At 38.7% G+C, this 17,719-nt stretch overlaps 1 protein-coding gene across 1 annotated transcript; it reads left to right on the plus strand.

Annotated features, from left to right (window-relative positions):
- On the plus strand, positions 62-2,740 carry LOC110268881. Its single transcript, XM_021115931.1, has 5 exons — positions 62-430; positions 738-1,486; positions 1,583-1,673; positions 1,760-1,959; positions 2,058-2,740. The coding sequence occupies exons 3-5, from the start codon at positions 1,632-1,634 to the stop codon at positions 2,374-2,376; spliced, it is 561 nt and encodes a 186-aa protein (XP_020971590.1). The 5' UTR covers positions 62-430; positions 738-1,486; positions 1,583-1,631; the 3' UTR covers positions 2,377-2,740.

Below are 17,719 nucleotides of genomic sequence, written 5' to 3' on the forward strand. Positions count from 1 at the left end.
TAGATTCTCAATTATTTTTTTCATAGGATTTTTTATTTAAATAAATAAAATAAAAGTAATAATTACTGAAATAAATATTTTTAAAAATATTTTTCGATTTACGTTCCTTAGTCATATTTCGTTTACATTGTAAACAAGATGACATTGCATGTATCTCGTTTACAGTGTAAACGAGATATGATACGCCAGCTGCAACGTGGCTATCTCGTTTACACTGTAAACGAGATAAAGCGAACAGCGTCTATAAGTATAAGTCGTTTACATGCTGTTCTTGGACCCGATTTTGATTTAGTCAAACTCTTTCTCCCTTCTTTTTACCATTTCCTACCATATTTGAGTCCGATACGGTGATGGCACGCCAGGTGGGAAACGATGGGACATCAATACACTAAACGAGACATCGCATTATGCCGAGGCAGCCGACTTCGAGGTTAGTTGCATTATATTTGGTTAATCTAAGTATGTAGATATTGTTAGGGTAGTCTGATAGTGACAAGCACTGAGTAAAATGCTTTAGGGATTGGACTGTAGGATTAATTTGGAACAATATTTGCTTCTGTAAGATTGGTATGACTTAATTAAGATTAGCTTACCGACATAAGTAATTTAGAGACATCTGTAGAGTAGACACATGGTAGTATGTTCCTAAGTAGTAGTAGTACTTTGTTCTTAAGTAGGCTACAAAAATTTATTATTATCTCTTTATAGGTTAAAAATCTTTTTTTTCCGTTCCGCAGAAGCCTCGCCTTCTACTGCCCCGACGAGTTAGCCATACCCTTCCTCCACCGGACGCCATCGTCCTGTATCTGGTTGAGGCCGGATTCGGCGACACAGTGCCCCTCAGGGAGTTCACATTTGACAATTCCCTGATTTCGGCACTCGTGGAGTGATGGCGTCCTAAGACGCACACGTTTCATCTCCCGTGGGGTGAGGTCACTATCACCCTGCAGGACGTGGCGTACCACCTAGGCTTACGTGCACACGGGAACCCCGTTGGGGGATGCCTTCGTGACTTTGGTAGGTGGTACGACATGGAGACGTGGGCCATGGTTGAGCAGCTGCTTGGTGACAGGCCTCCGGTGGCGGCACACCAGGCTGTGCAGAGGAAGGAGTCGTTCACGCTGAAGCTGGTTTGGTTGCATGTTCGTGTCCGCCAGATGCCCCCGACCGACGATCCCGAGACCCTCCGACATTATGTCCGATGCTATATTATGTTATTGATCGGAGGGTATCTGTTGACAGAAAAGTCCAACAACTTGGTTCACGTACTGTGGCTACCACTTCTCCGGGACTTCGCGGAGTATAGGGTGTTATCTTGGAGCTCTGCTGTGCTGGCCTGGACTTACCAGTCACTCTGTTTGGCGGCACAGCAGGGCGTCACGAGTATCGCCGGTTGCCCTCCGCTGCTAATGAGTTGGATTTACTAGAGATTTCCTTAGTGGTGTCCACCAGATAGAGGAGTCTACCAGTATCCGCTAGCTGCGAGGTAACCAAATATTACTTTTTCATTTCGCGTTAAACAATATTGTTAATTCGCATGGTTTGTTAATTAATGAATTGTATATATCTCTGTTACTGTCAGGTTGGTTAGACTGCAGCAGCAGAGTACGGATCAGCATCAGGCCAGTGTCATGTACTGGAGGGTATCGATTGACCGGCTATGGTTTGATGAGGTTAGTCATGTAATTAAATATTTTTTTATTTTAAATACTTGCTGTGTTGTAATACTTGTTATTTTGTTACATAAATTTTTATTCAGTTTGCATGGAGAGTATACGATGACCCTGTGCTGCAGGCCCTGTGCCCGCACTGGTTCCATGAGGAGGAGGAGTGGGGTACATGGTTGTCGGCCGTTCCACTGGTGTGCTTCAACATTGTCCGGTTTCATCACGTTGATTGGGTGAAACGGCAGTTCAACGGGGAGCAGTCAGTGCCAGGCATTCCGGTGAACCTTGACAGGTATGAATAGTGGTTAATTTCTTCAAAGTTATACGTTTGTAGTTGTTTGTTATTCTGATAGTGATACTACTTTATTTACGTAATATGTTTAACAATAGGTATCTGACCACCACTGGACGTGGTGAGGACGTCTGGTGGCCGGAGCGACTCCAACAGTGGTACGACGGTTGGAGGCAGAAGTTCGAGCCCGATCGCAGCATTACCGTCCACCATATGTTTGACACTAGGCCTACCAGTGAGTACTACGATTGGTGGTGTGTGGCTTGCCGTGTGAGGCATCTATCGGGGCAGGAGGTTTTGGAGGACCCCAAGCTGGTAGAGTTGCCCCCCGACGTCCAGCCCACTGCCAGCCAGCCGAGAGACGATCGGACTCTTCCGAGGGGCATGCCAGATCGGAGGAGACGTGCGAGGGAGTGACACTGTCGGAGGAGCCAGCTAGCCCACTGTCGCAGTGAGTGACACGCATCTTCGGTATCCCTTCTCTGTTCTTCTCAATGGCGGCCAAGAGTCTCTGTGAGAATCGGCATCCAGCAGCCAACTGTGATTGTGCCTTTCTCTCCTTCGTCACGAACAAATTCTGTAATCTCTCGTACGTGATGTGCACAATGGCAGAAATCGGCAAGTACTGGGTGCCCTTCAACACTGCATTGATACACTCGGACAGATTTGTCGTTGATAAACCTCCGATTTTGTGGTTTATCTTGTGCTTAATTTGGGGGATTTTATCAACTTTTCTCACATTTATTCAATGAAATAGCATGGTTTTGCAATTCTCCCTTGATTTGTGTCTAAATGTGAAAACATGCCTTTTAGGTCTTAAAATAGCTAAATTTAGCTCACTTTAATTCCATTTGATGCCTTGATGTATTTGTTGAGTGATTTCAGATTCATAAGGCAAGTATTGGATGGAAGAAGTGAGGAGAAAAGCATGCAAAGTGGGAAAACTCATGAAGAAATGAAGGAATCGTAAAGTTGTCAAGCCTGACCTCTTTGCACTCAATCGACCATAACTTGAGCTACAGAGGTCCAAATGAGGCGGTTCTAGTTGCATTGGAAAGCTAACATCCGGGGATTCGAAATGATATAAAATTTGCCATATGTTTTTTCACGTATAGGGGCACGCACGCGCCATGTACGCGTGCCCGCCGATGCTGCTCGTGGCCCACTAAAGTGAAATTGCCCCCAGCGATTTCTGAAGCACTTTGGGCCCAACCCAACTCATTTCTAATGCTATTTCATGCAGAATTCAAGCTTGGGCAGGGGGGGAGAAATTGTTTGGTAGTATAGCATCATGTAGGTTAGTTTCTAAAGAGAGAAGCTCCCTCTTCTCTCTAGAATTAGGTTAGGTTAATTTCTTCTAGATTTTGGTTCAATTACATGTTTTCATCTTGTTTCCTTTATGATTTCTTGCTTCTACTCTTTCATTCTCAAGATTTTTAGTGTTAATTTTACTTTTATACCTTTTTTATGTTCATGAACTCTTGTTGGAATTGGATATTTTCTTTTATGAAATTTATGTTTGATGTTTTTTTAATTGTTGATTTGAGTTGTGAATTTACTTTCCTTGCAATTAGTAGTTGGTAGATTTATTATTCTTGCACTTTTACCATGCTTTCTTTTTATGCCTTCCAAGTATTTGATGAAATGTTTGGTTGGATTTTAGTGTAGATTTTGTTCCTCTTGGCCTAAGTGGAGTAATTAGTGACGCTTGAGTTATCTAATTCCTTTAATTGATTGACAATTGAAAGTTGCTAATTAATTTGGATACCACTAACGCTAGCCTTTCCCTTGGGAGTTGGCTAGGACTTGTGGAATCAAGTTGATTCATCCACTTGACTTTTCTCCATGGTTAGAGGTTAACTAAGTAGTAGCAGTGGACAATTTGTGGTCACAATTGAGGAGGATAACTAGGATGTGACTTCTAGTTCTCATATCTAGCCAAGAGCTTTTCTAGTTGTTAGTTTATTTTCATTGATATTTACATTTCATGTCTCTTATCCCAAAAACCCCAAAATATCTCATAGCCAATAATTGATCACTTCATTGCAATTCCTTGTGAGACGACCTGGAGTTTAAATACTTCGGTTAATTCTTATTTGGGGTTTGTTAATTGTGACAACCAAAATTTTTGATTGGGAGGATTGTTTGTTGGTGTAGAACTATACTTGCAACGAGAATTCATTTTGTGTGAAATTCTATACCGACATGACAATTTTCATTAAATCAGTCGTCATGTGGCCAAACCAACGCCCGCTATCGCAATGTTGTAGCCAAATCTCCTTCCTGAAATGACCAGCCTAGTCAACCATCGCCGGCGAGACTCCTCTCAACGCATCCATGTACCACTCGTAATCGGCCCTGCTTGGACTATAAGCAGCGTTAATGAGGTATCTCTTGCCCTCGCTGACTTGAACCGAGTCATGAAATTTGTAGCCATGTATCTTATGCAGTAAGCATGGTAGGCTCTTAGAGGATGCCACCCATTGTCATTGGAGCTAAGCGCGGCCTTTATAGCCTGAGATCTGTTAGAGATTTCCAGAAGGCCGTCTTGTGGGATGACGTGGCGTCTCAGATTAGTTAGGAAGAACGACCATGACTCGGTGCTCTCGGATCCTACAATGGCAAAAGCAATCGGCAGGATGTTGTTATTCCCATCTTGCGCCACCGCAATAAGCAACACACCACCATACCTGCCATACAGATGCATACCATCTACATAGACAAAGGACTTGCAATGCTTGAAGGCTTCGACACATGACGAGAAAGACCAAAATACATTGTCGAACATACTGCAGTCACGTACCAGGAGGTGTCCATCGTAGAATGGTTTGACACGTAGGTCACAAATGGTACCAGGAAAACAGCTCTGCAGTGCCTGAAGCAACTTCGAAGCCTTATTGTACGACTCTTCCCAATCTACATAGATTTGTACAATTTCCTTCTGCTTGGCCGTCCACACCTTTCTATAGGATGGTTTAAAGTGATAGCTTGCTCGGACCACACCTTGCAAAACCGGAATGCTTACAGAGGGGTTCGACTGAATCAACGGCAAGATGACTCTGCAAATCAGACTGCTGTCTAATTGACGATGGTCTTGAGACATGGTGGTTGCTAGACAACTATGCACTCCACCCACCCTCCGAACTTCCCTGGACACAATAAAACAGGATTACTTCAGCTATGTCGTACACCTACTTATTAGTATATCGTATAGAAGTAATGAAAAGCACAAGTAAACTTAAGCTTACCAGTATCCGAGGTTCCGCTGAAGGGCTACACGGAGGCTCCATTGACACCCATTCTTAGCTTGGCGGCACTGCACGTAGTACTTTAACAGGTCCGATTGGTATGCAAAATCGTGATCGTTCATTCCTTGGTAACGGCGTCAAAAACTTTATACGCACGTTCATAATCTTAATTCTTTGTCACAACTTCGCACAACTAACCAGCAAGTGCACTGGGTCGTCCAAGTAATAAACCTTACGTGAGTAAGGGTCGATCCCACGGAAATTGTCGGCTTGAAGCAAGCTATGGTCACCTTGTAAATCTCAGTCAGGCGGATTCAAATGGTTATAGAGTTTTAATAATTAAAAGATAAATAAAACGTAAAATAAGATAGAAATACTTATGTAATTCATTGGTGAGAATTTCAGATAAGAGTATGGAGATGCTTTTGTTCCTCCTGAACTTCTGCTTTCCTGCTATCTTCATCCAATCATTCCTACTCCTTTCCATGACAAGCGTTATATAGGGCATCACCGTCGTCAATGGCTACATCCCATCCTCACAGTAAAAATGGTCCAAAATGCGCTGTCACCGCACGGCTATTCATCTGTCGGTTCTCAATCATACTGGAATAGGATTCAGTAATCCTTTTGCGTCTGTCACTATGCCAGCACTCGTGAGTTTGAAGCTCGTCACAGCCATCCCTTCCCAGATCCTACTCGGAATACCACAGACAAGGTTTAGACTTTTCGGATCTCAAGAATGGCCACCAATAATTCTAGCCTATACCACGAAGACTCTGATCTCATGGAATGGAAGGCTCAATTGTCAGGCGAGGCAACCATGCATCATGAACCAGGAGGCTAAGAGATATGCACTTAAGCGATTGCAAGTAGAACGGAAGTGGTTGTCAGGCACACGTTCATAGGTGAGAATGATGATGAGTGTCACAGATCATCACCTTCCTCAACTTGAAGAACAAGTGTATATCTTATATAAGAAATAGGCTTGAATTGAATAGAAAAACAATAGTACTTCGCATTAATTCATGAGGAACAGCAGAGCTCCACACCTTAATCTATGGTGTGTAGAAACTCTACCGTTGAAAATACATAAGTGATAATGGTCCGGGCATGGCTGAATGGCCAGCCCCCATAAAGGTCTAAGATAGCATAAAACTGATCAAAGATGTCTAATACAATAGTAAAAGGTCCTATTTATATCAGACTAGTTACTAGGGTTTACAGAAATGAGTAAATGATGCAGAAATCCACTTCCGGGGCCCACTTCGTGTGTGCTTGGGCTGAACATTGAGCTTTACACGTGTAGAGGCTTCTCTTGGAGTTGAACGCCAGTTTGTAACCTGTTTCTGGCGTTTAACTCTGCTTTGCAACCTGTTTCTGGCGTTTAACTCCAGAATAAGGCAAAAAGCTGGTGTTGAACGCCAGTTTGAGTCATCTAAACTCGGGCAAAGTATGGACTATTATATATTGCTGGAAAGCCCTGGATGTCTACTTTCCAACGCAATTGAGAGCGCGCCATTTGGACTCATGTAGCTCCAGAAAATCCACTTGAGTGCAGGGAGGTCAGAATCCAACAGCATCTGCACTCCTTCTTCAGCCTCTGAATAAGATTTTTGCTCAAGTTCCTCAATTTCAGCCAAAAAATACCTAAAATCACAAAAAAATACACAAACTCATAGTAAAATCCAGAAATGTGATTTTTATTTAAAAACTAATAAAAAAACATACTAAAAACTAACTAAATCATACTAAAAACTATGTAAAAATAATGCCAAAAGCGTATAGATTATCCGCTCATTCATTCATGAAACTTAGAGTGGCCTTAGATAGATCAGAGACTATATTTGCTAAGCTAGATGTATTCTGCTCAGAATTCTCTATCTGTTGCTGAGTGGATGATGGAAAAGGCTTGCTATTGCTAAACCTGTTTCTTCCACCATTATTAAAGCCTTGTTGAGGCTTTTGTTGATCCTTCCATGAGAAATTTGGATGATTTCTCCATGAGGGATTATAGGTATTTCCATAGGATTCCCCCATATAATTCACCTCTGCTATTCCAGGGTTCTCAGGATCATAAGCTTCTTCTTCAGAAGATGCCTTTTGAGTACTGTTGGATGCATCTTGCAATCCATTAAGACTCTGAGAAATCATATTGACTTGCTGAGTCAATATTTTATTCTGAGCCAATATGGCATTCAGAGTATCAATTTCAAGAACTCCCTTCCTCTGAGGCGTCCCATTACTCACAGGATTCCTTTCAGAAGTGTACATGAATTGGTTATTTGCAACCATGTCAATGAGTTCTTAAGCTTCTGCAGGCGTTTTCTTTAGGTGAATGGATCCACCTGCAGAATGGTCCAATGACATCTTTGATAATTCAGACAGACCATCATAGAATATATCCAGGATGGTCCATTCTGAAAGCATGTCAGAAGGACACTTTTTGGTCAGTTGCTTATATCTCTCCCAAGCTTTATAGAGGGATTCACCTTCTTTCTGTTTGAAGGTTTGGACATCCACTCTAAGCTTGATAAGCTTTTGAGGAGGAAAAACTTGGCTAAGAAAGCCGTGACCAGCTTATCCCAAGAGTTCAGGCTATCTTTAGGTTGAGAGTCCAACCATATTCTAGCTCTGTCTCTTATAGCAAACGGGAAAAGAATAAGCTTGTAGACCTCGGAGTCAACCCCATTGGTCTTAACAGTATCATAGATCTGCAAGAATTCAGTTAAGAACTAAAAAGGATCTTCTGATGGAAGTCCATGAAACTTGCAGTTCTGTTGCATCAGAGAAACTAATTGAGGCTTTAGCTCAAAATTGTTTGCTCCAATGGCAGGGATTGAGATGCTTCTTCCATATAAATTGGAATTTGGTGCAGTAAAGTCACCAAGCATCTTCCTTGCATTGTTATTATTTTCGGCCATGTCTCCTTCTTTTTCAAAAATTTTTGTCAGATTTTCTCTAGAGAGTTGTGTTTTAGCTTCCCTTAGCTTCCTCTTCAGAGTCCTTTCAGGTTCAGGATCAGCCTCAACAAGAATGTTCTTGTCCTTGTTCCTGCTCATATGAAAAAGAAGAAAACAGAAAAGAAAATATGGAATCCTCTATGTCACAGTATAGAGATTCCTTTATGTGAGTAGAAGAAGAAAAGAATAGAAGAAGAGAAATTCGAACACCAAGGAGAAGAGAGGGTTCGAATTTTTGAGATGAAGAGAAGTGTTAGTGAATAAATAAATAATTAGAAGGAGATGAGAGAGAGAAAAATTTCGAAAATAATTGAAAAGAAAAGAAGAATATTTTTGTTTTTAATTTAAATTTAAAGTTGAAATTCAAAAATAAAAAAGAAAAATAAAATTAAATTAAATTAAAATTCAAAATAATTAGTTAATTAAAAAGGAATTTTGAAAAAGAGGAAGGTGATTTTCGAAAATTAGAGAGAGAGAGAATTAGTTAGGTAGTTTTGAAAAAGATAAGAATCAAACAAAAAGATAGGATTAATTTGAAAAAGATTTGAAAATCAATTTGAAAAGATAAGAGGTTAGAAAAGATTTTGAGATTGATTTTGAAAAAGATGTGATTGAAACTTATTTTGAAAAAGATTTGAAAAAGAAATTTTAAGATATTTGATTTTGAAAATTAAAGTTGATTACTTGACTAACAAGAAACAAAAAGATATGAATTTAAAATTTAAAGATTGAACCTTTCTTAATAGGTAAGTAACAAACTTAAAAATTTTAGAATCAATCACATTAATTGTTAGTAAAGATTTTGAAATTATGAAATGAAATTAAGAAAAATATTTTGAAAATCATTTTAAAATTTTCGAAAATCATAAAAGCAAAATGAAAAATATTTGATTTTTGAAAAAGATAGAATTTTTAAATTGAAAATTTGATTTGACTCATAAGAAACAACTAAATTTTGAAAATTTTTTGAAAAAGTCAACTCAAATTTTCGAAAGATTATGAGTGAATAAGGGAAAGATATATTTTTTTTATTTTTGAATTTTTAATGATGAAAGAGAAAAACACAAAAAAGACACAAGACATATAAATCATGAATCAAAACAACTAATGCATGCAAGAACACTTTGAATGTCAAGATGAACACCAAGAACACTTTGAATGTCAAGATGGACACCAAGAACTTATTTTTGAAAATTTTTAAGAAAAGAAAAACATGCAAGACACCAAACTTAAAAATTTTTAATGTTAAGACACTAACAAATTGAAAATGCATATGAGAAACAAGAAAAGATGCACAACAAGAAAATGCAAAGATCAAAACAAGAAAAATCATCAAGAACAATTTAAAGATCCATGAAGAACACATGATGAATTTTTGAAAATTAAAGAAAATTATAAAAGCATGCAATTGACACCAAACTTAAAAACTGACACAAGACTCAAACAAGAAACATAATTTTTTTTTTGGTTTTATGATTTTATTAATTTTTTTTTTGTATATTTTTCGAAAATTATTTTGAAAAGGAAAATAAGGATTTCAAAATTTTTAATAGGAATTCCAGGAATCTTGTAATGTTAGTCTAAAAGTCCGGTCCAGGAATTAGACATGGCTCACTAGCCAGCCAAGCTTTCAGTGAAAGCTCCGGTCCAGAATACTAGACATGACCAATGGCCAGCCAAGCTTTAGCAGATACCAATCAGACATACAACAGCTGATACTTCATTCAACTTGCTTCTGTGCTAATGAGTGGAAGCCTCGATCCAAAAGAGTTAGACATGGCTTTACAGCCAGTCAGGCTTCAATATGTTTCATGAAACTCTAAAATTCATTCTTAAAAATTCTGAAGCCATAGAATAATTTATTTTTTGAAGAATTTTTTTTGGTATTTTTTGAAAATAAGAAATAAAAAGCTTAAAATTAAAATAAAATTACCTAATCTGAGCAACAAGATGAACCTTCAGTTGTCCAAACTCGAACAATCCCCGGCAACGGCGCCAAAAACTTGGTATGCAAAATCGTGATCGTTCATTCCTTGGTAACGGCGTCAAAAACTTTATACGCACGTTCATAATCTTAATTCTTTGTCACAACTTTGCACAACTAACCAGCAAGTGCACTGGGTCGTCCAAGTAATAAACCTTACGTGAGTAAGGGTCGATCCCACGGAGATTGTCGGCTTGAAGCAAGCTATGGTCACCTTGTAAATCTCAGTCAGGCAGATTCAAATGGTTATAGAGTTTTAATAATTAAAAGATAAATAAAACATAAAATAAGATAGAAATACTTATGTAATTCATTGGTGAGAATTTCAGATAAGCGTATGGAGATGCTTTTGTTCCTCCTGAACCTCTGCTTTCCTGCTGTCTTCATCCAATCATTCCTACTCCTTTCCATGGCAAGCGTTATGTAGCGCATCACAATCGTCAATGGCTACATCCCATCCTCACAGTGAAAATGGTCCAAAATGCGCTGTCACCGCACGGCTATTCATCTGTCGGTTCTCGATCATACTGGAATAGGATTCAGTAATCCTTTTGCGTCTATCACTACGCCCAGCACTCGCGAGTTTGAAGCTCGTCACAGCCATCCCTTCCCAGATCCTACTCGGAATACCACAGACAAGGTTTAGACTTTTCGGATCTCAAGAATGGCCGCCAATAATTCTAGCCTATACCACGAAGACTCTGATCTCATGGAATGGAAGGCTCGGTTGTCAGGCGAGGCAACCATGCGTCATGAACCATGAGGCTAAGAGATATGCACTTAAGCGATTGCAAGTAGAACGGTAGTGGTTGTCAGGCACGCGTTCATAGGTGAGAATGATGATGAGTGTCATAGATCATCACCTTCCTCAAGTTGAAGAACAAGTGTATAGAAAAACAATAGTACTTCGCATTAATTCATGAGGAATAGCAGAGCTCCACACCTTAATCTATGGTGTGTAGAAACTCTACCGTTGAAAATACATAAGTGATAATGGTCCAGGCATGGCCGAATGGCCAGCCCCCATAAAGGTCTAAGATAGCATAAAACTGATCAAAGATGTCTAATACAATAGTAAAAGGTCCTATTTATATCAGACTAGTTACTAGGGTTTACAGAAATGAGTAAATGATACAGAAATCCATTTCCGGGGCCCACTTAGTGTGTGCTTGGGCTGAGCATTGAGTTTTACACGTGTAGAGGCTTCTCTTGGAGTTGAACGCCAGTTTGTAACCTATTTCTGGTGTTTAACTCTGCTTTGCAACCTGTTTCTGGCGTTTAACTCCAGAATATGGCAGAAAGCTGGCGTTGAATGCCAGTTTACTTCATCTAAACTCGGGAAAAGTATGGACTATTATATATTGCTGGAAAGCCCTGGATGTCTACTTTCCAACGCAATTGAGAGCGCGCCATTTGGACTCCTGTAGCTCCAGAAAATCCACTTTGGATGTCTCCAGAACACACTTATCTTCATCCCCACTATCAAACAAGTCGCTGTCACCACTGTTCCTCACGCAATCCTCGTCCGACTCCTCCTCGCCCTCCTCTGCCTCATCCACTGGAATGGCGACATGAATGGGCGGTGGTGCGAGGGATCGGTCGTCCTGCACATAGGTCGAGTGTATAGAAGGACCACCGCCACCGTGTCCCACCTCTGCAAAAAGATCCATTACTTGCTCCACCATGATCCTCCCATGGATGTCGAACATCACTTGCACATGCTCGTCCCCTAGAAGTTGGAATAGTCGAAACCGGAAGACTCCGTTACCCATGGGTGCCAGCAACCTATATGCCACCCTTCCGATTTCCCTCGTTTCTGTACCACCGAGTTTGCTCAATATCAAACTCCTCAAATCGGACAACGTCTCCACACACTGAGTGCGAAACAATATCGGATCCTCACTGATGAGCGGATAATTTATACGCTTTTTGGCATTGTTTTTAGTAGGATCTAGTTACTTTTAAGGATATTTATATTAGTTTTTATGTTAAATTCACATTTCTGGACTTTACTATGAGTTTGTGTGTTTTTCTGTGATTTCAGATATTTTCTGGCTGAAATTGAGAGACTTGAGCAAAAATCAGATTCAGAGGTTGAAGAAGGACTGCTGATGCTGTTGGATTCTGACCTCCCTGCACTCAAAGTGGATTTTCTGGAGCTACAGAACTTCAAATGGCGCGCTTCCAATTGCGTTGGAAAGTAGACATCCAGGACTTTTCAGAAATATATAATAGTCCATACTTTGCCCGAGTTTAGATGACGCAAAAGGGCGTTGAACGCCAGTTCTACACTGCAGTCTGGAGTTAAACGCTAGAAACACGTCACGAACCAAAGTTGAACGCCAAAAACACGTTACAACTTGGCGTTCAACTCCAAAAGAAGCCTCTGCACGTGTAAACTTCAAGCTCAGCCCAAGCACACACCAAGTGGGCCCCGGAAGTGGATTTATGCATCAATTACTTACTTTTGTAAACCCTAGTAACTAGTTTAGTATAAATAGGACTTTTTACTATTGTATTTACATCTTTGGATCATCTTTGATCAGTTTTATGCTATCATAGACTTTCATGGGGGCTGGCAATTCGGCCATGCATGGACCATTATCACTTATGTATTTTCAAACGGTAGAGTTTCTGCACTCCATAGATTAAGGTGTGGAGCTCTGCTATTCCTCATGATTTAATGCAAAATACTACTATTTTCTATTCAATTCAACTTATTCCGCTTCTAAGATATCCATTCGCACCCAAGAACATGATGAATGTGATGATTATGTGACGCTCATCATCATTCTCACTTATGAACGCGTGCCTGACAAACACTTCCGTTCTAGATGCAACCAAGCTAGAATGAGTATCTCTTAGATATCTAATACAGGGGACCGAGTCCGAGTTATTAGTATCTTCGTGGTATAAGTTAGAACCCATGGATGGCCATTCCTGAGATCCGAAAAGTCTAAACCTTTTCTGTGGTATTCCGAGTAGGATCTGGGAAGGGATGACTGTGACGAACTTCAAACTCGCGAGTGCTGGGCGTAGTGACAGATGCAAAAGGATAGTAAATCCTATTCCAGTATGATCGAGAACCTCCAGATGATTAGCCATGCCGTGACAGAGTATTTGGACCATTTTCACAGAGAGGATGGGATGTAGCCATTGACAACGGTGATGCCCTTACAGAAAGCTTGCCATGGAAAGGAGTAAGACTGATTGAATGAAGACAGCGGAAAAGCAGAGATTCAGAGGAACGAAAGCATCTCTATACGCTTATCTGAAATTCTCACCAATGATTTACATAAGTCTTTTTATCTTTATTTTCTGTTTATTTATTATTATTATTCGAAAATACTATAACCATTTGATATCCGCCTGACTGAGATTTACAAGGTGGCCATAGCTTGCTTCATACCAACAATCTCCGTGGGATCGACCCTTACTCACGTAAGGTTTTATTACTTGGACGACCCAATGCACTTGCTGGTTAGTTGTGCGAAGTTGTGAAGTTATGTTTGGACCATGGTATTGTGCACCAGTTATTGGCGCCATTGCCAGGGAGAGAACGAACAACAAATTTTACAACCTCAGAGTAACAATTTCGCATAACAAGTTTTTGGCACCGTTGCCGGGGTTTGTTCGAGTTTGGACAACTGACGGTTCATCGTGTTGCCCAGATTGGGTAATTTTCTTCTTATTTTCAAAAAATTTTCAAAAATTTTTCAAAAATATTTTCTTCTTTTTCGTTTTTCCCAATTAATATTCGAAAAAAAAATATTTCTTCAAAAATTTTTCAAAAATCTTTCAAAAATTTCTCATCTATTTTCAAAAAATTATTCTAAATTTTTAAGAATGAATTCTAGTGTTTCATGAAGCATGTTGAAGCCTGGCTGGCTGTAAAGCCATGTCTAATTCTTTTGGACTGTGGCTTCCAACCATCAGCATAGAGGCAAGTTAATTGGAATATCAGCTGTTGCATGCCTGATTTATATCCTAAAGCTGGCTGGCTATTAAGCCATGCCCAACCCATGGATTGGATCTTTAGGCCAACATTGAAAGATTCCTGGGATTCTTATTAAAAATTTTGAATTTCTTATTTTCTTTTTCCTATATGTTTTTTGAAAAAAAAATCTAAAAGAAAATACAAAAAATTTATAAAATCATAAAAATAAAAAATATTGTGTTTCTTGTTTGAGTCTTGAGTCAATTTTTAAGTTTGGTGTCAATTGCATTTTTTTCTAAAAAATTTATGCATTTTTCGAAAATTCATGCATTCATAGTGTTCTTCACGATCTTCAAGTTGTTCTTGGCCAGTCTTCTTGTTTGATCTTCATATTTTCGTGTTTTGTGTCTTTTCTTGTTTTTCATATGCATTCTTGCATTTATAGTGTCTATACATGAAAATTTTCTAAGTTTGGTGTCTTGCATATTTTCTTTTCTTGAAAATTTTTCAAAAATAAGTTCTTGATGTTCATCTTGACATTCAAAGTGTTCTTGGTGTTCATCTTGACATTCATAGTGTTCTTGCATGCATCACATGTTTTGATCTAAAATTTTCATGCATTGCATCATTTTTCATGTTTTTCTCTCTCATCATTAAAAATTCAAAAATAAAAAAATATCTTTCCTTTTTTCTCTCATAAATTTCGAAAATTTGGATTGACTTTTTCAAAAATTTTTAAAATTCAATTGTTTCTTATGAGTCAAATCAAATTTTCAATTTAAAAATCTTATCTTTCTAAAAATCATTTTCAAAAATCAAATCTTTTTCATTTTTCTTATTTATTTTCAAAAATTTTAAAAATATTTTTCAAAAAAAATCTTTTTCTTAATTTTATCTCATAATTTTCGAAAATATCATCAACAATTAATGTTTTGATTCAAAAATTTCAAGTTTGTTACTTACTTGTTAAGAAAGATTCAAGCTTTAAGTTCTAGAATCATATCTTGTGATTTCTTGTGAATCAAGTCGTTAATTGTGATTTTAAAAATCAAATGTTTTTCAAAACTAATTTCAATCATATCTTTTCAAAAATATCTTTTTATCTTATCTTTTTCAAATATCTTTTCTAACTTCTTATCTTCTTATCTTCTAAAAATTGATTTTCAAATTTGTTTCAACTAACTAATTAACTTTTTGTTTGTTTCTTATCTCTTTCAAAACTACCTAACTAACTACGCCTCTCTAATTTTTGAAAATACCTCCCTCTTTTTCAAAAATTCTTTTTAATTAATTAATTGTTTAAATTTTAATTTTAATTTCAATTTTTCTTTAATTTTCGAAAATCATTAACTATTTTTCAAAATCAATTTTCGAAATTCCCTCTCTCCCATCTCCTTCTATTTATTCATTACTTACTTATACTTCTCTTCATCTCATATCTCTGTTATCCTCACCCTTGTGTTTGGATTCTCCTCCCTTCTCTTTCCTTACATTACATTCTTTCCTTCTTCTACTCACCCAAAAGAATCTCTATATTGTGACATAGAGGATTCCATATTTTCTTCGTTATCCCCTTCTTTGTCAATTGAGCAGGAGCAAGGACAAGAACATTCTTGTTGAAGCAGATCCTGAACCTAAAAGGACTCTGAAAAAGAAACTAAGAGAAGCTAAAATACAACAATCCAGAGACAACCTTACAGGAATTTTCGAATAAGAAGAGGAGATGGCAGCCGAAAATAATAATAATGCAAGGAGGATGCTTGGTGACTTTACTGCACCTAATTCTAATTTACATGGAAGAAGCATCTCCATCCCCACCATTGGAGCAAATAATTTTGAGCTTAAAACTCAATTAGTTTCTCTGACAACAAAACTGCAAGTTTCATGGACTTTCATCTGAAGATCCCTTTCAGTTCTTAACTGAATTCTTGCAGATATATGATACTGTTAAGACTAATAGAGTAGATCTTGAAGTCTACAGGCTCATGCTTTTCCCTTTTGCTGTGAGAGACAAAGCTAGAATATAGTTGGACTCTCAACCTAAGGATAGCTTGAACTCTTGGGATAAGCTGGTTAAGACTTTCTTAGCCAAGTTCTTTCCTCCTCAAAAGCTGAGTAAGCTTAGAGTGGATGTTCAAACCTTCAGACAGAAAGAAGGTGAATCCCTCTATAAAGTTTGGGAGAGATACAAGGAACTGACCAAAAAGTGTCCTTCTGACATGCTTTCAGAATGGACCATCCTGAATATATTCTATGATGGTCTGTCTGAATTAGCTAAAATGTCATTGGATACTTCTGCAGGTGGATCCATTCACCTAAAGAAAACGCCAGCAGAAGCTCAAGAACTCATTGACATGGTTGCTAACAACCAGTTCATGTACACTTCTGAGAGGAATCCTGTGAATAATGGGACGCCTCAGAAGAAGGGAGTTCTTGAAATTGATACTCTGAATGCTATATTGGCTCAGAATAAAATATTGACTCAGCAAGTCAATATGATTTCTCAGAGTCTGAATGGAATGCAAGCTGCATCCAACAGTACTAAAGAGGCATCTTCTGAAGAAGAAGCTTATGATCCTGAGAACCCTGCAATATCAGAGGCAAATTATATGGGTGAACCTTATGGAAACACCTATAACCCCTCATGGAGAAATCACCCAAATTTCTCATGGAAGGATCAACAAAAGCCTCAACAAGGCTTTAATAATGGTGGAAGAAACAGGTTTAGCAATAGCAAGCCTTTTCTATCATCCACTCAGCAACAGACAGAAAACTCTGAGCAAAATACCTCTAATTTAGCAAACTTAGTCTCTGATCTATCTAAGGCCACTCTGAGTTTCATGATTGAAACAAGGTCATCCATTAGAAATTTGGAGGCACAAGTAGGCTAGCTGAGTAAGAAGATCACTGAAATCCCTCCTAGTACTCTCCCAAGCAATACAGAAGAAAATCCAAAAGGAAAGTGCAAGGCCATTGATATAACCATCATGGCCGAATCCAAGGAGGAAGGGGAGGACGTGAATCCCAAGGAGGAAGACCTTCTGGGACGTCCAGTGATCAACAAGGAGTTTCCCTCTGAGGAACCAAAGGAATCTGAGACTCATCTAGAGATCATAGAGATTCCATTGAACCTCCTTATGCCCTTCATGAGCTCTGATGAGTATTCTTCTTCTGAAAAGAATGAGGATGTTACTAAAGAGCAAGTTGCCAAGTTCCTTGGTGCAATCATGAAGCTGAATGCCAATTTATTTGGTAATAAAACTTGGGGAGATGAACCTCCCCTGTTCACCAATGAACTAAATGCATTGGATCAACTAAGATTGCCTCAGAAGAAACAGGATCTTGGAAAGTTCCTAATACCTTGCACCATAGGCACCATAACCTTTGAGAAGGCTCTATGTGACCTTGGATCAGGAAGAAACCTCATGCCACTCTCTGTAATGGAGAAACTGGGAATCTTTGAGGTGCAAGCTACTAAAATCTCATTAGAGATGGCAGACAACTCAAGAAAGGAGGCTTATGGACAAGTAGAGGACGTGTTAGTAAAGGTTGAAGGCCTTTACATCCCTGCTGATTTCATAATCCTAGATACTGGGAAGGATGAGGATGAATCCATCATCCTTGGAAGACC

This window comes from Arachis ipaensis, chromosome B02 (assembly GCF_000816755.2).
Source record: "Arachis ipaensis cultivar K30076 chromosome B02, Araip1.1, whole genome shotgun sequence".
NCBI classification, from domain to species: domain Eukaryota; kingdom Viridiplantae; phylum Streptophyta; class Magnoliopsida; order Fabales; family Fabaceae; genus Arachis; species Arachis ipaensis.

Bases quoted from the DNA above. Each gene is read 5' to 3' on its own strand.
- LOC110268881 (XM_021115931.1), top strand. From the start codon at position 1,632: ATGTACTGGAGGGTATCGATTGACCGGCTATGGTTTGATGAG. The intron at 1,674-1,759 runs GTTAGTCATGTA...ATTTTTATTCAG, and splicing joins ACCGGCTATGGTTTGATGAG to TTTGCATGGAGAGTATACGA. The intron at 1,960-2,057 runs GTATGAATAGTG...GTTTAACAATAG, and splicing joins ATTCCGGTGAACCTTGACAG to GTATCTGACCACCACTGGAC.